The 23,733-nt window shown below is 40.5% G+C and overlaps 1 gene segment (V, D, J or C); it reads left to right on the forward strand.

The window, feature by feature from the left end:
- Positions 1–20,871: 20,871 nt before the first annotated feature.
- Positions 20,872–21,541, forward strand: LOC131703001 (immunoglobulin kappa variable 3-15-like; the record flags this gene model as incomplete). The annotated part of the segment is given in 2 exon segments: positions 20,872–20,946; positions 21,138–21,541. Coding segments are annotated over 2 exon segments (477 nt in total), but the record flags the coding sequence as incomplete, so codon positions are not given.
- Positions 21,542–23,733: the final 2,192 nt, after the last annotated feature.

Here is a 23,733-nt window from a genome sequence, read left to right on the forward strand (position 1 = left end):
GTGCGCTCTCGCTTCATGGAGCTTAAAGACATGGACACCCCCTCCAGTTTCTTTTTTGGCTTGGAGAGGAGGAGAGCAGACAGCCGGAAGATGCACTGCGTCCGGACGCCTTGCGGCAGGGAGCTGTACAGCCGGGAGGAGATCACCAGGGAGGCAGTAAAATTCTATTCTGAACTATACAGCAAAGAGCCTTGTGAGCAGAAGGATACAGACCTGCTGCTCCAGGATTTGCCCACCCTGAGCGAGGAAGAACAGAACCAATTAGACAAGCCACTAACATATCAGGAGCTGACCACTGCTGTTACACAGCTTTCAAATGGAAAAGCTCATGGCATTGATGGACTGCCCACTGAATTTTTTTAAAATTTCTGGACTGTGATTGGTGAGGACTTTTTGCAGGTGCTGGGAGAGAGCCTCCGAGATAAAGAACTGCCCCTCAGCTGCAGGAGGGCAGTAATCACACTACTGCCGAAGAAAGGAGACCTGTGTTTACTCAAAAACTGGAGACCTGTTTCGCTTTTATGTTCTGATTTTAAAATTATTTCAAAATGTCTGGCAAATAGACTAAAAATGTGTATAGGAGCTGTAATACACACGGACCAAACTTACTGCATACCGGGACGTTCCATTTTTGATAATTTGTTTTTAATTCGAGACTTTTTATCAATGGCTAAGACATGTGATTTGAATGTTGGGCTGGTTTCTTTAGATCAGGAGAAAGCGTTTGACAGGGTCGACCACACATACCTTTTTAAAACCCTTATATCCAGCTTTTATATTGGAATGTTTTTAGCATTTTAAAGATTAACAATGGGCTGAGTCAGCCCTTCCCAGTGTGCAGGGGTATTAGGCAGGGCTGCTCCCTGTCTGGAATGCTTTATTCACTGGCCATAGAGCCCCTGCTGCACCTGCTGAGGGGCCGGCTGGTTGGCTGGGCAGTGCCCTCCTCACCCTCCTCTGTCGCAGTGAAGGTGTCCGCTTATGCAGACGATGTGAACGTGTTTGTGTGCAGTGACGGAGACATCAAGGCACTACAGCAGAGCCTGCACACATTCCAAGGAGCCTCTACAGCAAGAGTTAACTGGGCAAAGTGTGACACCTTCCTGTCAGGCAGTTGGCATGATTGCACCCCCCCTGTCCTGCCTGAGGCGCTGAGATGGGACAGGACAGGTATAAAAGTGCTGGGGGTGTTTTTTGGAGTGGAGATATATATGCAGAAAAATTGGGAGGGCCTAGTGGACAGGGTGAGGGGGCGGCTGCAGAGATGGAGGGGACTGCTGGCCCAGCTGTCCTTTAGGGGAAGGGTCCTGGTGATTAATAATCTGGTGGCCTCCATGCTGTGGCACAGGCTGGTGTGTCTGGACCCTCCCCGGGGCATGGTGCAGGAGATCCAAAGAATACTGCTGGAGTTTTTCTGGAGCGGGAGACATTGGCTGAGGCCAGCGGTCCTGTATCTCCCCACTGATGAAGGGGGGCAGGGGTTGGTCTGCATTGCCAGCAGGGTGGCAGCCTTCAGACTGCAGGTGGTTCAGAGGCTCCTGTACGCTGGGGAGGAGGCTCATTGGAAGAGGCTAGCTTGTTTTTTCCTCAGCAGAGTAGGGGGGCTGTGGATAGACAAACACCCGTTTTTAATTGAGAGTGCCAGACTAGCTAAAGTAGGTCTCTCTTCTTTTTACTTGAGTGTTTTAGATGCCTGGAGGGCAGTGAGGGTGGCGAGAGATGAGGGGTCCCTGACAGGCAGGATCCTGTTGGAGGAGCCCCTATTTTTCAATCCGCTCTTCCCTGTACGTTTCTTTCAGTCAATGACGCTCTGTGCCAGCTTTGTGAGGGTAGGAGTGACCAGGCTGAGACATCTTATCAACTTTGAGCTCTCCTGCTGGCTGACTGCTACACAGCTGGCTGGGCGGCTGGGCTGGCACTCTGAGAGACTGGCAGAGAAAATGGTCAGTGAACTGAGAAGTTGTCTTTCCCCCGAGCTCAGGGAGGCTGTGAGAGAGGAGATGTCCAGCGGCACAGGGCAGAGACACGACTTCATCTTTCCAGGGCTGCTAGTGTGTCCAGCAGTAGGTGAAGGAGAGGAGGGTGTAGGAAATGAGGGAATGTTATTAAACCTAGACACAGTTAAAGATCTAACTCTTCATACAGCAGAGAGTAAGAAGATCTACCAAATTTGTGTGAAGGCATCACATTCCCACCAGTTGAGGGGGTTGGTGGATTCAAGATGGAGGGCATGTCTGGAGGTAAAGGAGGGGTGCAGGCCAGTATGGAGGGTACTGTATAAACTGCCCCTCACCAAGAGAGCGGGGGACCTGCAGTGGAGGATCCTGCACTGTATTGTGTCCACCGGCAGGTTTCTCCACAGAGTTGATGCTAGCATTAGCTCAGAGTGCTGTTTCTGCTCTGCAGAGGAAACAGTGTTTCACATGTATAGTGAGTGTGTCAGGCTAGGACCACTCTTCCATCTCCTACAGGAGCTCCTGCAGGGCCTAGGCGAGGAGTTCACAAAAGAGCTTTTTATCTTTGGGGTTCCCTACAGTTTTAAAAAGAGAAACAGGTGTGTTTTAATTAATTTTATAATGGGTCAGGCAAAATTGGCCATTTTAAAATCCAGAAAGAACAGTATTTCTGGCGCCGGGCTGACTGATGTTGTGTTGCAGTTCAGGGTTTTGGTGGTCAGCCGGATAAGAGTGGATTTTGAATTTTTTAAACTAAATAATAACCCGGAGGAGTTCCAGGAGAGGTGGTGTGTGGGAGACGCCTTGTGTGCTGTGAGTGAGGAGGGGGAGCTCCAGTTTTTGTTCTAGTTTTAATTTTATTTTTTATTGTTTTACAGTGTTTTTATTAATTTTGGCTTTAATCTGTTTTTAACAGAAAGAAAACACTGTGTTTTTTTAATTGATTTTTTATGATCCTTTTATATTGGTAAAATCTATTTTTAAGGAGAACATGATGTATTTTAGGATTTTTTAATATTGCTAAATCTTAATTTTGTTATGTTTTACCTTTATTGAGTTTTAATGGATTTTTTTGGAATGTTAAATAAAGGATCTTAAAAGCCTTTCTTTCTTTCTTTCTTTCTTTCTTTCTTTCTTTCTTTCTTTCTTTCTTTCTTTCTCTCTCTCTCTTTTGCTATTTCTTTCTTTCTTTCTTTCTTTCTTTCTTTCTTTCTTTCTTTCTTTCTCTCTTTCTTTCTCTCTTTCTTTCTTTCTCTCTTTCTTTCTTTGTTTGTTTCTTTCTCTCTTTCTCTCTCTTTTGCTCTTTCTTTCTTTCTTTCTTTCTTTCTCTTTCTTTCTTTCTCTTTCTTTCTCTCTCTCTCTTTCTTTCTTTCTTTCTCTCTTTCTTTCTTTCTCTCTTTCTTTCTCTCTTTCTTTCTTTCTCTCTCTTTTGCTCTTTCTTTCTTTCTCTCTTTCTTTCTCTTTCTTTCTTTCTTTCTCTTTCTTTCTCTCTATCTCTTTCTTTCTTTCTTTCTCTCTCTCTTTCTTTCTTTCTTTATTTCTCTCTTTCTTTCTTTCTCTCTCTTTCTTTCTTTCTTTCTTTCTTTCTTTCTTTCTTTCTTTCATTCCTTACCCAGCGCTCCCTTGTTCTCCAGTGCTCCTTCCTGCTCCTCTGAATCTTCCAAAGTGTTGCTGAGATCTGTAAACACAGGCTGTGGTTACATTTTTAATGAGAGCAGTCCTGTGTTGTATCCAGTGCTATGAAAGGAATGACAGCATGGAATGGAGAATGCAAACGGACCGATTAGGAAAACTGGGATTTTTTAAAATTTTATTAAGATTTTTGTATCTGTACTGAAAACATGTAATTATGGTCATACAATTCTGCACTTTTGTTAATAACTGCAACAGTGTAGAATAGTTGAATTAATATTATATAAATAAACCACTTTAAAGTGCCACATATTATATAAGGCAAGGAATTGTAATAAATCAACTTGCAGTAAACAGTTTGCATTTTTAATATCTCTTAAATAAATTATTATATTAAATCTGCTGTATAAAAAGTGGTTTGAATATTAGCACAATAAATGAAAGAGCAGGTCTATATGTTTCAAGGATGTGTATATTTTGTGAAAAAGGTAAATCAAACTGAATGAACATTTTAAAATCTCAGTGTATTTTATACACACCCTGCAATGGTTTATTGAAGAGATGAGCAGGAGGCAAGATCGACTCGAAGGGAAATTTCAAATGCAAACCTTGATTTGTTTCCCCCCCCCCCCCAATATATTTAAATATTTACTGTTGATGACTGTTTCATTTCTAATGTTCTTATAAATGATAAGAAACGACGAGTTGATTTGGCTATTCACGTGGATAAGCCACAGCTGCATTTTACAGTACCAGGGAATCCTTCTGGTCTGAAGCAGCCTCTTAATAAGGGGTCCCCATGGTGGGAGGTGGTTGATGCAACACATGGGAGTTTTCAAGTTCTCTAAATGCTGTTTCTTATTCTAGTGGAGTACAGGCTCATCAAATCAATCCCCAAGACAAGTAGACAAACCTCTGTGTTGAGAATATAGGACTGAGTTCTGGAAGAATGGATCTTACCCAGTTCTCTCTTGCTGGCCTGGTAATCATCATCTCCCAGCTCAAGGAGGCTCCTTGCATCTGCACACAGAGGAAATGGAGGGGGTGGAATCATTCTTTTAAATGGCAATGTACAAATTAAGAACAAAGAAGGATATTCTTATGGTAAGTTGATTATTCAATGATGCAGCATTGAGGAAAAGCCTGCCTTCTCCACTATGTTATCTCATGGAAGACTGTCTGCTATCTCCCTACCCTTCTGTTATTCTGATGAAAGTCAGTCAATGCCATCTCTTCCCCCATTTATTTTAGGTTGAAGGCAATCAATGCAATCCCTCCCTCCCTCCCCATGTTACTCAGGAGAAAGGCAGTCTTACCAGCCCCTGACAGAAGACATGCTGTCAGGACCAAGAGGAGAATGGCTCTTGTAGTCCAGGCTTTCATCTTGACAAGGTGCTGATGCTGCTTTTCCACTCTTCACCTGCTCTGGTCCCTCCACCCTGCTCTGTTTTATACCCTCTCCCAGGCAAATGCACTCCTTCACCACTAAACCCTCATCAAGGACACTTTCTTTCTCTACACTGTGATACTGTGTGATGCCCTCCTCTTCAAAATTTCCATACTTCACTTGAAAACTATTTCCTCTATACCCTATGATCCAAATCTATTGACACAGTGTCAGTGATCTCCATTGTTCTCTTAACACAGAGCAGGATCAGTGCTGGGATCAGCAGGTGCAGACAGGTGGCCCCATATACAGTATTAAAGGCAATAGAATAATTAGTTATCAGTCATGCAAAATGAAGCATTCTCTGGAATTTCATATCTACAGTACAGTACTGCAAACACCTGGCTCACAAACATGTTCATTATACCAGGTGTTGTGGTTGAGCTGCTTCTTTCATTAGCAAATCAGTCAGCTGCTGTACGGTGTGGAGTGCATGTTTCTTATTGAAACATTTCACAAATGTATTACCAAGTCTCTTTTTAGAAGGAAAAAAGTAGGATTGAAATACACAGTGGGTGTGAGAGAAAGACCTTGGTGTTGTGATAGACTCATTTCTACCAGCAACAGGGATGCAATCATAAAGGTGAAGACTAATCCCGGGGCTTAAAGGAACGAGCTGTGAAGAGGGTACTGAATTTGTTTAGCTTGAACACAGAACAATTAGGCGGACTTGACTGAAGTCTTTAAAAACTTGAAAGGTGTTGACAAAGTTAACCCAAACTAATACCTCAAGCATAGCACTGACACCAGGGTCAGAGGGCACTGTTGGAAATTAAGTGTGGATAGCCATAGGACAGAGGGTAGTAGACACCTTCTCATAGAGTGTGGTGAGGGGATGGAATGGGTTACCAAGTCATGTTGTTAGGACTGGGATCCTTTAAGACCCGACTTAACAGGTTTGAGATCAATCAGCTGCTGCACTGATGGGCCAAATGTCCTCCCTGGTTCTGTGTTCTGAATTCTGGATCTCCAGTGTGCTGGCATTGATTGGTAACTCCTCTCCAGAGTCAGTTGTTTTCCTTGTACACTCAACCAACCCTAAATATGCTGAGAGAACAGTTGAGGGAACTAAATCAATTCAGTCTGGAACAAAAAAAAGACTAGAGGAGACTAAAAAGCTTTTAAAAAGATGGAGTTAACTGTAGTCACTCTTTCAAGCACAGTAGAGAGACCAGGACTAGAGTACACAGTTATAAACTGAGTGGAGACAGACTTAGGACAGAGGTTAGGAGACACATCTTCTCACAGTAAGTTACTTAACCTCCATTTGCTCCGTCCTTCGGATGAGATGTAAAACCGAGGTCCTATTGGAAGTGACTCTGCAGCAGAAATTGTTGGTGTATAGTTCATTCCCTAGTCTGTGTAGTTGCTTTGGATAACAGCGTCTGCTAATTGACACATTTATTATTACACCCAGAGTCAAAAAGGGCTCGGGTTGACGTGCTCCTCCAACTAGGCAACATCCCTTGCAGTGGAGTTAACAAACAATCAACAGACAAGGGAACTGAATCTATTTAGCCTGGAACAAAGAAGGATTAGAGAAGACACTTCTCACAGAGTTGGGAGTGTTTGAAATGGGTCAATAGAATGGTGCTGCTGCAGAGTCATTAGGATGTCTTTAAAAGCCAACTCGATGAAAGTCAGGGATCAGTCAGCTACTAGAAAAGTATTGATGCATTAAATTCCCTGATTTTGTTCATAACTTTTCTTATATTATTAAATCAATGCCCTATTGTAAGTGACTCTGCATATAATGCACAGTTCACAGCCTACCTCTGTAAAGCACTGTGAGATGGTGGTCCACTATGAAAGGTGCTATATTAAAATAAAGATATTATTATTATATTATTACAAGCTAAAAAGATTATTATTTATTTATTTCTTAGCAGACACCCTTATCCGTCTTACAACATTTGGAATTCAAAGAGAAAGAATAAATATGGTGTTTAACTTGTAGTGCAATATATGAACATGTGAGCCTCCACACCTTGCATTACACTCAAATGCAGGTGCATAAGCTTCTATATGAAACCAAAGGAGTAACTGCACCTGCACAGAAAACAGCACATACTCAAGTATAAGCGCATGCGTCAATTCCTAGTGAGTATACGGTAATAAAACTAAACCTGATCTCATTGCTAAACATTACTACAGTACTAGCTTCAATAGTTCCTTTAAACAAACCTCTCCCAATTCCAATAATATGACATTATTAGTACATAAATAGGTTACTTTTTAATTAACCAACCATTAAGAACACAATGAACAATGTTTGATAGTTTTAATGAGCTCGTTGCTAACAGTTACTAGACTAAACAAGCAGCACTTCAAATGAAGCGTGACCACTGCTCCCACTGAACACCTGATTGTGCATTTCAAAGGAACTTTGATGGATATCACATCACTGATGCATGTGCTGAAATATGGAAATATAAAAAGCAAATGTGTCACCAGTAGTTCAATTGCTTTTTGAGTAATGGCTTCTTTCTTGCCACCCATCCATACAGGCCAGCTTTGTGGAGGGACTGGCTTATTGTTGATGTGTGAATGCTGACCCCCACCTTAGACACAGAACTTTGCAGATCTCTCAAGGTCATTGGTGGCTTCAGTGACATCCCGAACCAGTTTCCTGCTTGTCCAGCTGCTCAGTTTGGGAGGGCGACCTGATCTGGGTAGTGTCTGGGTGGTATGATGCATCTTCCACTTCTTAATGATGGCCTTCACTGTGCTGAGAGGGATAATCAGAGCCTTTGAAATGTTCTTGTACCCTTCTCTGTGCCTCTCTACCACTTTATCCCTGACTTGTTTCGAAAGCTCCTTGGACTTCATGGTTGCTTTGATGGTTCACTATGTGAGTTGCAGCTTGAAAGTCTTTATATGCCTGAATGTAATTATCTACAAGTTAAACCACTTTGAGAACATACAGGCTAAAACTATTTCACTAATTTTGTGATCTTTAACTTTATCAATGTGGAGTAGTTTGTGTAGATTCTACATGTAAAGTCTAATTTGAAAGCGTCATGCAGTATGCTCACATGCCAACAAAATGTGAAAACTTTGCAGGGGGGTGAATACTTCTGCAAACCACTGGAATTGCTTGATAAAAATGTCTTGTGCAAAATGCTTTTTCAGGTTCCCATTCGCTCAGTTTATTTTACTTGAGAAAACCCGGCTTTCACACGTCATGTAAATGAAGGGGAAAGGTTGGGGTTGCTATATAAATTAGCCATGTGTAAAGTTATTGTGCTGTTTTTTGCAGATGGCTCATGAAAATGTTGTTTCCGTGCACAGAGAACTGGTACACGAGAGAATCTAAGCTGATGTAATAAAGCTGTGATTTCTAAATACCTTGTGGCTGTTTGTTTAATAGAGTCCCCCAGAGAGAGAGGGGAGTATTCAACACATCAGGAGCAGAAATCACCTTGTTAAGAAGCAATGGTATTCAGCCCATGAAAGTGCTAAAAGCTCTCTGCTGCACCCTGCTGGAAACAGTATTGATTTTCCACTTCAAGCTGCCCGCATGATAACTATGGTATACTGTGCTGCGTCTTGAGGTACCGCAGATTCACCATGGTATCAGGGAAGATTCCACACAACACACTGCAAGAGGCTGAGCAATGCAGGAGGAAAAAAAGAGAAACTTGCACCCATAATAACAATCTATTTAATATATTACTAATGTGATGTAACACAATCAGAATGCTCAACAACATGATGAACACAGATTTTGGTGAGTTTTTGATCTGAACAGATTGTGATTAGGGGTGACCCTATTTATCAAGCAAGTTTATTCTTTTGTTTTCAGTTAATATTTCTGTATTTAGTCGAATGCACTCCTGTTGTTTAGGTGTCCCCAAGTGTCTGCATTTCTGAGAATGTTCTCAAGTCCTGTAAGAGCCTGCAACTGACTTAACTTCTTCACACTAAGTGCAGGGATAGGATTACACATATGTGTGAATGTTATGGTGTCTTGTGCGGTTTCCTAACTGACTGAATCTCTTCCCACAAACAGCACAGTGATAACGTTTCTCTCCTGTGTGAATGCGCTGGTGCCTTTTAAGCAGTGATATATGATTGAAATTCTTCCCACAATCAGCCCAGGAACACGGAGTCCCTCCTGTGGGATTTCCCTTGTGAGTTTTAGGAACATCTAATTGACAGGAACTCTTCCCACCTTTAATAGAATGAGGCAAGGTCTTCAAGTTGCCCTGGGTTTCAGAATTGTTAAAACATACAGAATGTGCCGTCGCTGTACTCTCCACAGTAAGTGGGTGTCTGTCTTGTAAGGAAGGGATTGTAACTGAGTGAGTTCTCGATGTCTTCACATTTTCTTCTTGGGGTGTCGTTTCTCTGTGCTTCTTGCACTGTGGTTTGCCTCTAGAAGCGTTTTTGCACTGGAGTGATAGAGTGGAGTCGTGTTCTCCTTCATCTACTTTAGAAGCTAAAGAAAGAAAGAGAAGAGAGACAAAGGTTATTGTACAGAATTCTTCCACATGCACTGTTCTGAACACAAGTGAATGAGCAGTTCAGTGATTGGTTGCTTGAGATGAGGTGGATTCATTCACCAGTTAGTGTCCCGCAAGTTTCAGTCACAGCAAAAATGATGTCAACATGTCAGCCAAGTGGAAAATGAAAAACAACATGCTTTTTTTAATGTTTAAAATGGAATATTTTAAATCGAGCCAACAGAGCATCATGAAAAATCTTATTTAGTACCTGCATTTTGATAGTACTGCAATGTATCTAATATTTAATTTGTTTTTTGATAATTAATAATTAATATAGAAATTATCTGTTGAGCTGGTCTGCTGTACAGAACACCTCCACACACATACTTACTGTACTGTGACAATAATAACACAGCAATGCTTACTGTGAGACACACAAAAGTGAAATGTGGCATTGCGAGCAAACATTACAATCCTCGGGATAGTTGCAGTGAGATGAGCGTTTAAAAATGATATTGTATTTGCATAAAGTGTAAGAAATAAAATAAGACTCATGTTGTTGATCCTGCTGCATACATTCTCCACAGAAATTCTCTACTGAAATGTTTCTTCTGGTGACGCTGAGGAACCCAACTGGATTTGGCATCACCCAGTGATGGGACATGTGATCCCTGCAGCTCTGTAAAGCTGTGGGAGCAGAACTGCAAACAGCCTACCAGGAATGAGGAAAGGAAAAGATCTAACACAGGGGTGTCCATCCAGACACAGGAGTATCACTTTATATAACTGAACCTGTTCAATGTGGAGTGGAATGGCCTCCAGGAGCGTGATTGGACACCGCTGATCTCACAGCATTCTAAAGAGGCGTGGCAGTGGCTGCACATCTAGCAGGTGCCTCAGAAGCAAGCACAGTGATGTCCTTGTTGACATAGTGGTTGGGCAGCTCCCATTGGTTAAAATATGAATCTCAAGCACACTGCTGGTGTTCAGTACCAGTTTCTGCAGGATGAATAGGCAGCTCAATGCTGCTTGTTTTGTAGGATTACCTCTAAATCCCAGTTCACATTCAGATGGAGAGTCATCACACAGGTTGGATCCCAGCTTGTTGTTCTCCTCAAGTGTACAGACATGATTTTCATGAGGAAGTTCCTCTGCGATGGGGACACATTCCTGCTCTATGAATTCCTCTTTAATAGGAACACATTCCTGTTGAGGGACCTCTTCATCTTTAACACATGCCAGCTCTGTAACCTGCATTAGACTTGCACAGCACTCCTGCTTCTATCTTTGGCCCTTCCTGTGCTTCAGATTCAGGGATAGCGTGGCTCTCTTTGGGATCTGCGGGAAACAAAACTGTATACAATTAGATCTCTTACTTACCAGCTAGGTTTGTTAGTTGCTTTGATCAGGGATTTAAAGTTACTGTTCCTCAGTTATTTCGTATAGGGTTGAGCCGGTATAATAGTTTGGTGGTTTAGGTACATGATGGCATTGATACCATTCCTGTTATTCTACATTGCAATTATCGGTTAACGCTGTGTTTTTGTTCCTATGAACAAAGTGAAGGAAAAGGCATTTTCATATGAACATCTTTTTACTCTACGTCCTGTACAAGACTCGGTGCTGCTGGTCTTTCTCACCTCCTGTAGCCTCACACTGGAGCATTGCATCCACTTCTACCTCCCTGTCAATCACCATCATGACCGCCGTTCTGCCTTTGCATTGTTCTAATGCAAACATCCATTTCTCTACTGCAAACATGCTTAGAAACCAAGCCAGGAGACTTGCAGTCTTAGCAAAGTGTCTGAGGAATGTCTTTTTGTTACCTGATACTGTATTGTGAGAACGGTTTTGAAGGAAACGGTCAACGCAGGATGGAAGTTTCAATGTGTCAAATACAATGAGCAGACAAGCGACTGCAGCAGGATAGCCTGCTTATTCTCAAAGCAGTTTCATTTAAACACGTGATTTACACAACTCAAACTTTTTAAAGTGCAGCAATATGTTTTCTGTTCAAACTCCACCTGTGCAATAATCATTAGCAACAACACTGGAAGCTTACTTGTGCAATGTCAGGTGACCTGTAGATATAAATCCAATAACATACCTTGTAGTATTAAAATACATTTGTAATGGTGTGGCTCTCCCTATTGTATGTATCCTGTGCAAACTCATCTCTGCTCTTAAATAATAACCTGGATTAGTAAATGTTTATAAGCAATATGAGCGATCGTTTCCTAATTCTGTTTACCATCAGCTGAACAAAGTACTTTATTTAGAGACTCAATCTAGAGACTCAATAAAATGATACAATTCAGTTGACACCTTACTGTGTTGTATTTACTTCCTCCAACTTCAACCCTTAATTGAACTTGTGGAACCACTCGGGTCCAAAATCTTACAGCGGATTGGTGCAGGCAGGGTGCTGCTGCCTCCCCTTTATTCACACAGTGAGGTCTGGAAAGATCGTGTAAATGTGTGTGTGTGGAACAAGAAGGAAACATGACTAAAGCACAAGAACGAGCAGCGAATGAGCCGCGACTGTACCAAAGACAAACTCAACAGCACTGGAGTGGAATACAATGAAACCATTTATCTAAAAATAGATTCGCAGTCAAACAGTTCAATCAAACACTGAAACCCCATGTGCTGCTGCCTGTATGTTGATATTAAATCACAAATCATTATTCTAACCCTCTGCAATATGGTCTGTGACTGTCTCAGTGGGACTCTATACAAGACATCACTTTACCAGAAGGATGCCATTGAAGCCTCCTAAATTAGACTGGTTAAGATTTACCAATCCAGTACTTTCTAGAATACCTATTTAAATATATAAAATAATACAATGCCTCGATTTGACTCTTTATAACCAATATCAGGACAGAGCTGCGCTTATTATAATCAAACACTTTAAAACGTGTCTTAAGAGAAATTCTAACCACGATCTTTCCAATAGAAGGTGGTTTAAGGTGTTTGATTGACCAAGCAATACCACACAATAAAATCAATCTTACCTTGAAATATTAAAGGTTGTTTAATGTCTGCATCTGCAGCGTTTATACACCCTCGCACAGCTTTCAGCTCGCTCTCTGATATTTCCAATCTCAGCTTCAGTCTTTCATTCTCTTTCAGAATCGCGCAGAGCTCTGCTGGAGCTTCAACGCGTTTGTTTCTCAGTAAATCATCTCATTGAAAAGCTCGACTTGTCTGTAGCTGCGACTGACGCGCTCCGCTCTGTGTGTGAAATTCAACACAGAAAAGGGATGCTTTCCTTTTCACGGAACTCCGTGCAGGTAATAAACAAACACAAAAACCACTAATTATTAGAAAACATTTCATCCCTGCCTAAATACTTTAAACAGCAGGAGACAGCGTGTTGTAAAATCATCACTGACTGCAGACACCTCTCCACACATGAACAAAACAAACCTCTCTATTTCCTGCACTGAAATGAAAGCGTCACCAGCAGAAGGCGGGTCTGGTTGGAGTCATCGCGTATTATTGGCTGTAGAAACACTCTATCCCCAGCATGTGAGCCTGATTGGCTGGCCTCCCTGTCGAGGCGGTTATGAGACTGGATGCCCGTGTTCGCCATGTTGGCTCTTTCAGCGCTGTGTTCGATGCGATGCAGACACTGCGCGAGATCCGAAATGGCGCCAGTTTCGAATGTCTATGCGTTCTCATGCGCGCGCTCAATTCCAAAGCCGCTGCTGCTGCGCGCGTGGGGTTTGAAAGCTGCTGAATATTTTACATCATCAGAAAGCAGCGGACAGCGCAGCGAGTTAACATTTCCAACAACATGCTTTTGACAGCACCTATTAACTTGTGTACTGGTTTAGTACCGGCCTCCGTACAACCATGGGATCATGTGCGTGACACGACACTGCAGAATATATAAGAGCAAATACAAAACCCAGTACGATTTGATATCGGGGCAGCTCAAGAGCAGATAACAGTGTTGATAGATACATCAGGGTTAGATACGAGTGCAAGTGAAATACAAGATACTACAGATTGGGTTCAGTGCAGAATTAAATACAGTAAAATAGAGCGCAGATAAGTGCAAGTTAAAGTGCATTAAAGGCAGAGTGCTATATTGTCCAGAATGGGGAGTTGAGTTTTACAGGCCTGTCTGAAGAGGTGAGTCTTGAGGAGACGCCGGAAGGTGGTCAGGGACTGGGCAGTCCTGACATCCATAGGAAGATCGCTCCTCCACTGCGGTGCGAGGAAGGAATCTGCAGTATCAGTAGTGTATGTACTAATATTAGTTACTATGAAAGACACTAAACCAGATTTTAAAACATTAGTTATTTAAACCAAAACCAGAGTATAAAGTGTTTTTGTGAGACAAATATAACACGAATGCACCGAGATTTGAACTCAGCTCGCTGGATTCAGAGTGCAAGCCATTACACCATGAAACCACCCATACGGGACCCCATTGCAGGGACTCTCGTCAATGTTTTGTCAAAACACCAAACAAGAAGTAACTGCACTACACTCTGTGACCACAAGAGGGAGAGAGAGAGACTAATAAACTGATGCTCTTTAATCCAGAGCAGTGGTTCCTAACCTGGGGTCCTCAGAGACAGTCCAGGGGGTCCACAGGAAAAAAACTGGAAACATTTCACTCAACATTAGCAATGTACAAAATCAAAATGTTTGCCTTTTGAGTGGATTTGATTTCACAAAGTTAATGATGGATCTGTTAACCTGCAGCTCTGATTTTAATATTTTACAATTAATAATTATTTACACTGTGTAACAAAGCTACATAATCACAGCTGTGGCTAAGATGAATTGTCTGAGAGAAGGGAGAAGAGAGAGAAATAGCTGTGTTTGTACAAACTCATCACAAAGAAAACTATAAGCTATTTATTTTTATTTGTGCTTGATAGAGATACTTGTTTTTTCTGTTTTTCTGAAAGGCAAAGAAACTGCATCCGCTGAAAATGAGTTTAAACTTAAGAGCACTGCTTGGCTAGAAGTGGCTGCTGTGCCAAGGAAGACAATTTGCATAGAAAAGACACTTTGCATTGGCAGCACATGCTTCAGTGCTCTGGGAGTGTTTATAGCCCTGTGAGTTTAACACTTCATGATTGAGAGCTGCCCTTCATGGCAACAGAATCCACAACAACAATGACTTTTATCAGCATCTTCATCTGGGCACTTGTCATCTGCACTCAGGGTAAAAAACATTTTGAAAAATGCATTTACAAAAAATATCTGTTTGTTGGATAATTTACAAAAGAGTCAAAAGTAAAACAGGCAAAAAAAGAAAAGAAAAAGTCTTGCCATTTAATGTGTTTTCATAATTAATTCAATCATTACTTATGTTCTATATTATTATTTATTATTTTCAGAATCCAGTGGACAAGTTACTGTGACTCAGACTCCAGCAGTGAAATCTGTTCTCCCAGGAGACACAGTAACTCTGAGCTGTAAAACCAGCAGCGCAGTGTTGAGCAATAGTAATGGCAACTACCTAGCCTGGTACCAACAGAAATCTGGAGAAGCTCCCAAACTCCTGATCTATGCTGCAAGTACCCTTCAGTCTGGGATCCCAACTCGTTTCAGTGGCAGTGGATCTGGGACTGACTTCACTCTGACCATCAGTGGAGTCCAGGCTGAAGATGCAGGAGATTACTACTGTCAGAGTTACCACTACCTCAACAGTAGAGCTGTGTTCACACAGTGCTACACACCCGTACAAAAACCTCCCTCAGCAGGACTGCACAGCGACTGCACTGCTGCAGCTGGGACCTACTGCAGGTGCTGAGGGTGAAGGCAATGAAACGGGACCCGGCCTGTGGAGGAGCTCAACTGCACACAAACACACTGAGCTCAATAACAAGGGCTCAAAATAAAAGACAAGATCAATCTGGTAAATATCTTGATTATTCATGTATTCTAATACATTGCAGAGGCTGAAGGGCTGTCATTGGATTTATATTTACTAATTTAGTTTCAAATGAAAATGAACATATAATTCTTGATTTATCTCTAGTAAGGAAAAGATAAAGGTGAACATTGTTAATTTTCTGATACTTAAATACAAACTGAAAATAAACTAAATCAGACACTTTACTCCTCTTAAAGGAAATAAATAAATATATACATGCATTCATACATACATACATAGCATATTACAATCCAACATATTTCTATTGAGTTACAAGTTTTAAAACTATCTATGGTTTAAAACACATATTAACATATTTCAATATTAACATATATTTTTTCATTTCTTTACATGTCTCCAAAGCAATTTAATATTTTTCTAATTGAAACTACAAAATAAATAAATATAGTGAAATAAATATGAATAAAAAACTATTTATATAAAGTGTATCAGTAATGCTACAAAATTTAAAACTCACGCTGAAAGTTCAAGCATTTCATTCATTTGAATCATGTTCACTAATTGGTAATAACGATATTAAGGGCTGGGTTTGCTTTGTTTCTTTTAAACACTGAGGATGGCTCTTTTGAGTCGAAACACCGCTGACTTCATTGTCAGCCGTGTTTCATTGTCAACCATACAGGACATTGTCAGTCAACAAGCAGACTAGGGTCACAGAGTGATATACTGTAAGCAAGGAGCTAGTCAAGTCTTGTGAGGCTTTTGTCTGCTCCTTGTCTGGTAAAGCAGGAGATGATGTTGAATGGGGTTACAGATTGATCTGCAGCAGAAAATGATGCATGCAGCTCTCCGACATCCCCTGCCTGCGCGCACTGCTGTGTTTTGTGTTGTGTGTTGTTTTCAGAGCGGTCGTTGTTTATATTTGTATTTATTTGTAATGATTGCAATGTTAAATAAATCATTTTTCACAGGTATTTATTGCACGGCGCACTTTAGTGTGCTTCTGGTGCTGAACGTTTCCTGCTGTGTATTAATCTGCTGCTAACATTCCATTTCTTTTTATCTGCAATAAAATAAAAGATTATTTTTTAATTGGAAGAGGCCGGTTTTCTGATCCCATCCTTGATTTGCTTTCAGAATAAAATAACCTGTAACTGTTTTATTTTCCAGTGTCTTACACTAATCTGGAGTAGACCGACTTCAAATGTGATTATGTATTTCAATTATGTGTAAGCCCTGCCTAGCGTGTGTTACAGTTACATAAAAGGACTCTATAGAGTCCTAATTCAAAAAGAAAGAGCAAAAAGCAAGTTGGGAAAGGGGAGGAGGGTGTCAGTAAATATCCAGAGTGCTCTGAGGTTTAAACACAAAACACACAGCTGAAAAGAAAGAGGAAACACTCTCTGAGCCTCCAGATCAATACAGCAAATCATGGAATAAAGAGATTCAGTGACAGCTAACACAGGAGCTGCTCTGTGTTCAAGTGAATAAGGTGTACTCATAAATTTGACCACAAGAGGGAGCCAGAGCACCTCTGCTCATGTAGTGAGAATGTTGAGCCGGATTCCTGTTCCTCCTTTGCTCAGTGAATAATTCATTCCACCTCAAATGCTCACGTCAGTAACCTGCTTCTCTGGTGGTGTAGGATTTGGCGTTTGCACTGCCGTGGCCCGGGTTCGATTCCTAGCCAGGTTGGAATATCTGTAGTGAAACTAAAGTGTCTCGAGTGAAATATCTGCAGGCTTGTCTATGCTCCACTCCAAAATTAAGTACTGCACAGTTTTGCAAATTAAACTAAAATCGTTCAAAATATGCATTTCACACCCAAGACATCGGAATCTGCATTCACTTTTAGATTCACTTATTTTCAGAGGTTGTGGGTTCAAGTCACACCAGAGTTGATTTTTTCGGTGGGTCTAGCTGTAAAAGTTTAAAGCATTAGTTATTGTAAAGTGAAAGCTCTGTATAAAGTTTTTTGTAAGACTAATGTAAAAAAAGCAGCTTCCACCAAGATTTGAACCCTGATTACTGGATTCAGAGTGCTAACCATTACACCATGGTACCTCCCATACAGGTTCCTCATTGCAGGGACACTCGTCAATTTAGCTTTTATTTGAAACGTTTTCAATGTGTTTATTATCGCTGGAGCTCTTCTATGTAACACGTGCTGAAACCACATTGTCCAGGGACAGGCTTCCTGTGAGACATTCTTTCAAACGCAGGCACATTTGCATATTCAGGCTCTTAAGAACAGGTTAGACAGCTTGTAGCCTATGGAGGATATTCGAAGCCAGAATTAAAAATAAATCAATAAATAAATGAATAAATAGATGGTAGTTGGTACCCAGTAAACATGTCTGAAATGGGCCAATACTGGACCAATATTAGCCCAGTGCTGGCAATCTGAATTGGCTTGGAACTGACACAGTACTGGCACATTAAGAAACACCATTACAGAGTTTAAGTTGGTGCCATAATGGCTTCATAACGGTCGTCAGAATACTGGAGCTTTTGATAATGTAAGGATTGGTAAATGTTATTATTTTGTAAAATCACCACACACACAGTGACAGGATTGAATGTTTTATTTGTCAGCTCTACAGCCCTTATAAGGACTCCCCAGACACAACCAATCGGCTGGCAGAGAAGAAGAGAGAGAAACTAATACACTGACAGCGTGTTACAAGTGCAGTTTATTGCCTTCAGTATATATAAAAGGAATAACACGCCAAAGGACTGGGACGCCTCACCACGCTGTGCAGACTGTGCCTTTAACGCCCCCTGCAGGCCTTGTTAACGATGACTGCTGATGATGAGGGTGACGCTGTCATTGTTTTACCTCACGCTGTACACGAGGACGTCTCGTCCGTTACCACGGCAGCTGAGCGGGAAACACACTTTCCAGCTTGATTGAACTGCTTTCGACTCCAAGAGAAAGTCTCACAGCAAGGAGCTCTAGAATCTCACATGGAGTGTCTTCCTTATGTGGAGACAGCGGTCACGTGGTGTAAGCACAGCTGGGAGACTTTCAAAGGAGAAATACAATTGCAGCAAGTCGGCCGGCCCGGACCTGAACCGTATATACAATAATTCATTCATTTCGATATTTATTTATGTATGGATGTATGTATGTATGTATTGTAAAAGACTCGCACCTCTCTGCGGTTCATTGCCCCTTTAAAAGCACTGACCCAACACACACAAATGGATTTTGCAAGCGCGGTTGCGCTATTTTTAATGAACACAAAAACAAAATAAACAAAAGAAACACCTAGCTCTCTTTGAGCACTAACTGAAACAAAACAGGAACCTAAACTAAACAGGACAGCTAAGCTGTTTACCTGTACAAAAACCAAACAAACAAAACAGCACACACAAAAAAGGCTTCACACTACCTTTTCTTTTAATTACAGCTGTACCCACACACCAGCACAGCCGGGCTTCTACCCTCTTCAGCAGCCGCCCAGAGCAGACTGACTGCTCTCCTTTTAAACCCTGCACCTGGCTCCAATTTTCAATAGTAGCCAGGTGCAGGTAATGATTAATCAATAAAACAATTAAACAAAAACAATTAAACAATTAAACAAAACAAATGTGCATTCCGCACATGTGTTTTTCTGCAGAGAGGTTTTAACCCCCTCCCTGCCATCTCACAGTATGTATGTATGTATGTATGTATGTATGTATGTATTACCAGTTGCTGTGAGCTTTTCTTTCTGCAGCTCGGCAGGGGGCGCTATTTCCCCACATATTTCTAATAATATCCTTGTAGCTCCAACTGGATTTTTTCTCACATAGCAACTATGGAGGATATTCCATGCCAAAATTAAAAATAAACAAATAAACAAATAAATAAATAAATACACAGGCATTTATTAATTTATTTAAATATGTATTTATTAATTCATTTATTTTTTTAATAAATACATATCGAAATAAATAAATACCTAAATAATAATAATAATAATAATAATAATAATAATAATTATTATTATTATTATTATTATTATTATTATTATTATTATTATTATTATTAATATTATTATTATTATTATTATTATTTATTTCTTAACAGACGCCCTTATCCAGGGCGACTTACAATCGTAAGCAAATACATTTCAAGTGTTACAATACAAGTAATACAATAAGAGCAAGAAATACAATAACTTTTGTTCAAGCAAAGTACAAGTGTGACAAACCACAATTCAACCACAAAATAAACAAATAAATAAAGGAATCAATAAATATTGAAATAAATAAACACATCTTATTTATTGTTGTTAATTTTCTGCATGTATGGTGATGTATTCTTGTTTTGTTATTCGCGTGTGAAGTGTAGGTGCTTTGTTGATTATACAAGCATCGCTACTGAAGCTCAAATTTTCAATGTATTATGGCTCGAGCTATCCTATGTAACAGGTGCTGAAACCACATCCGTTCATCTTCCAGGGACAGGTTTCCTGTGAGCCGTTGTTTAAACTGCAAGCAAATGTGCATAATCACGCTCTTAAGAACAGGTGAGAGGCTTCTATACCTGTCCTGTTCTGTGAAAAACAGGGAGTGTTCCACGCTATGGAGCCGACTGGAAAAGGAGTGCATGTACTAAAACAATCTGGAAGCAACTGGTTTAACTTGTTGGGGTGACTCAACTTTTATTAGGTCATTGAATCACACAAAAGTGGCTCAAAGGACAATATAAATCAATTAGAGACTCTCAACCAATTAAAACGCTGAATTCATGAAGATGCCAATACATCTTTTAGGGGAATTTTTCTGATCTTTATACTTTGAAAATATTCATGGTAAGTTGAGTCAGTCGAGCCTGTCTCTTATGGCATGAGAATATCTCTCTACAACCTTAAAATGAAAAAAAAACACCAAACAACACAAACTGCACTACACTCTGTGACCACAAGAGGGAGAGAGAGAGCAATAAAATGATGCTGTTTAATCTAGAGCGGTGGTTCTTAACCTGGGGTCCTCAGAGACAGGGGACAGGAGTTCAGGGGGTTCACAGGAAATAAAAAAGGAAACTTTTCACTCAACATTAGCAATGTGCAAAATCAAAATGTTTCCTCTTGAATGGATTTGATTTCACAAAGTTTTTGATGGATCTGTTAACCTGCAGCTCTGATTTTAATATTTTACAATTAATAATTATTTACTCTGTGTAACAAAGCTACATAATCATAGCTGTGGCTAAGATGAATTGTTTGAGAGAAGGGAGAAGAGAGAGAAATAGCTGTGTTTGTACAAACTCAACACAAAGAAAACTACAAGTTATTTTTTTCTTTTTGTTTGCAAGATAAAACTTTTTTTCAGTTTTTTTTTTTGAAAGGCAAAGAAACTGCATCAGCTGAAAATGAGTTTAATCTTAAGAGCACTGCTTGACTAGAAGTGGCTGCTGTGCCAAGGAAAACAATTTGCATAGAAAAGACACTTTGCATTGGCAGCACATGCTTCAGTGCTCTGGGAGTGTTTATAGCCCTGTGAGTTTAACACTTCATGATTGAGAGCTGCCCTTCATGGCAGCAGAATCCACAACAACAATGACTTTTATCAGCATCTTCATCTGGGCACTTGTCATCTGCACTCAGGGTAAGAATCATTTAGAAAACCACTTTTTTAAAAAAATATATTTTTCTGGGACAATTCTTAATACTTAACTGTTAAAAGTAAAAAGGGGAAAATAAAATGATGAAATGAAAACATGCTGAAATGTAACACATTTTCATTATTTAATTCACTCATTTACTATTATTTTCTATATCATTGTCTATTATTTTCAGAATCCAGTGGACAGTATACTGTGACTCAGACTCCAGCAGTGAAATCTGTTCTCCCTGGAGACACAGTCGCTCTGAGCTGTAAAGTCAGCAGCGCAGTGGACAGTTGCAACAGTAACAGTGACTGCCTATCCTGGTACCAACAGAAACCTGGAGAAGCTCCCAAACTCCTGATCTATGCTGCAAGTTACCTTCAGTCTGGGATCCCAACTCGTTTCAGTGGCAGTGGATCTGGAACTGACTTCACTCTGACCATCAGTGGAGTCCAGGCTGAAGATGCAGGAGATTACTACTGTCAGAGTGTACACAACCCCAGCAGTAGATATGTGTTCACACAGTGCTACACACCCATACAAAAACCTCCCTCAGCAGGACTGCACAGCGACTGCACTGCTGCAGCTGGGACCTACTGCAGGTGCTGAGGGTGAAGGCAATGAAATGGGACCTGGCCTGTGGAGGAGCTCAACTGCACACAAACACACTGAGCTCAATAACAACACGCAGTTACATGTAGGTATGGATTCAATATTAGTCTATTTAAACCAACTGATTTTGTTGTGACTACAGGGTCATCTAGTAATGTAGTGATGATACCTTCTATTCTAAATGTATTCAGGAATTCAAAAACATCATTCAATTATTCAAAGAATTGAAACTATGCAACTCACATTTTTTTTCTATTTGATTCTCATATGAAGATGTTCATGAACCTTGATTCTGATTCAGTCATATCACTGTCACTTTTCATGTATATTTTGCATGTAGGTATATCCATTAGGGTAGGATTTGTTTTAACAATTTTATATTCGAAATGGGATACATTTTAATAATATTTCAAGGTAAACATTTTATTTAATATGTGTATTGAAACTATCACTGAATTCCATTGTCACAGCAGTATATTGACTTGAATTCCCTACATCACAGACTCCCCACTAATTCAGTCTCATTCCAAATGAAAGAAAGCTGGTTTGTTCCAATCTTTCTCAAAACAACATGTCAATACAAGAGCCATGTGTTTCTCAGTGAGCTGGGATTGCCAATGCAATGGAGTGTGATCAGTCACTGTGTGCGCCCTTTCACACACATCAATCACTCAATCAATAAAGAAATTAGTACATGAGTTTTCTACCTTTTCCCCTGGCTTGTTAAATATTAGCATGATTGAAATCATGAAAACGCACCTGTAGCAGTTCAAGGTACATCTTGGAAAGGCCTGTGAAAGACAGTGAAGTAGATGTTCCATTTAGAAGAGTAAGAAGCTGTCAAAATGAGAACAATGCAAAGAAAAATGACAGGTCCATTACTTGTACAGCAGCAGCAACACATGGGAAGGTATAACACTAGGGTTAGGGGTAGGGCACTACATGCCCTTTAATTCTCAATAGGATTGAAATAATGACACAAACACAAACATTATTGTCAGTTTAGACAGACACACAGATTAGACAGCAATGCTATACTGAGAGCTTTGACTTGGGTAAAAATAGAAGAAAACAGTAAAAGTGGCCCAACCCTATGAAGCCCCACTGGTGCTCACGGCTCAGATCTCATCTAACTGCCTGGGACAGGATTTGTATAAAGGAAGGTGCTTTGCATACATGTGCCTGCCTCACTGCTTCAAACACTTTAATAATAATAATAACAATTTCTTTCTTAGCAGACGCCCTTATCCAGGGCGACTTACAAGATAACACATTATTTTTACATACAATTACCCATTTATACAGTTGGATTTTTACTGGAGCAATCTAGGTAAAGTACCTTGCTCAAGGGTACAGCAGCAGTGTCCCCACCGGGGATTGAACCCATGACCCTCCAGTCAAGAGTCCAGAGCCCTAACCACTACTCCATTCTTTTAGCCTGTCCTCGTAGCTCATGTCACTTAGTCCCGGGATAAGCTTTGTTGCCCTTCTCTGCACCTTCTCCAGTGCAATAATATCTCTTCTGTAGTGGGGTGACTAAAACTGCACACAGTATTCTAGATGTGAGCTAACTGGGGCATTGTACATTCACAGCATATAACAAATTATATTTAGTAATTTACCTTTGTTTTTTTCTTCAGTTACTTAATAATTAAAATATGGATTATGCTCTTTATAACTGATCTATTCTCACAGGAAAAGTAGCTCAAAGATCTTGAATATAAAAGCAGCATTTTAATGACAAAGTGTAATTTGGAAACAGGAACAGGTCTGTGTTCAGTGAATAAAGTGCAGAGAGACACAGTGCAGTTATTAACACTGACCACACGAGGGAGCCAGAGCACCACTGATGCCCGTAATGTAATAACATAGCAATAAGACTACGATTTAATAAGAAAGTGTAATTTGGGGAGGGGGGTATGACAGTAAATATCCAGAGTGCCCTGAGTTTTAAACACAAAACACACAGCTGGTAGGAAAGAGGAAACACTCTCTGAGCCTCCAGCTCAATACAGCAAATCATGGAATAAAGATATTCAGTGACAGCTAACACAGGAGCTGCTATGTGTTCAAGTGAATAAAGTGCACTCATTAATTTGACCTCCGATAGACACACTGCAGATATTAATACTGACCAGACGAGGGAGCCAGAGCACCACTAACACCCCCGACTG

Source organism: Acipenser ruthenus, chromosome 32 (assembly GCF_902713425.1).
Source record: "Acipenser ruthenus chromosome 32, fAciRut3.2 maternal haplotype, whole genome shotgun sequence".
Classification (NCBI taxonomy): Eukaryota; Metazoa; Chordata; class Actinopteri; order Acipenseriformes; family Acipenseridae; genus Acipenser; species Acipenser ruthenus.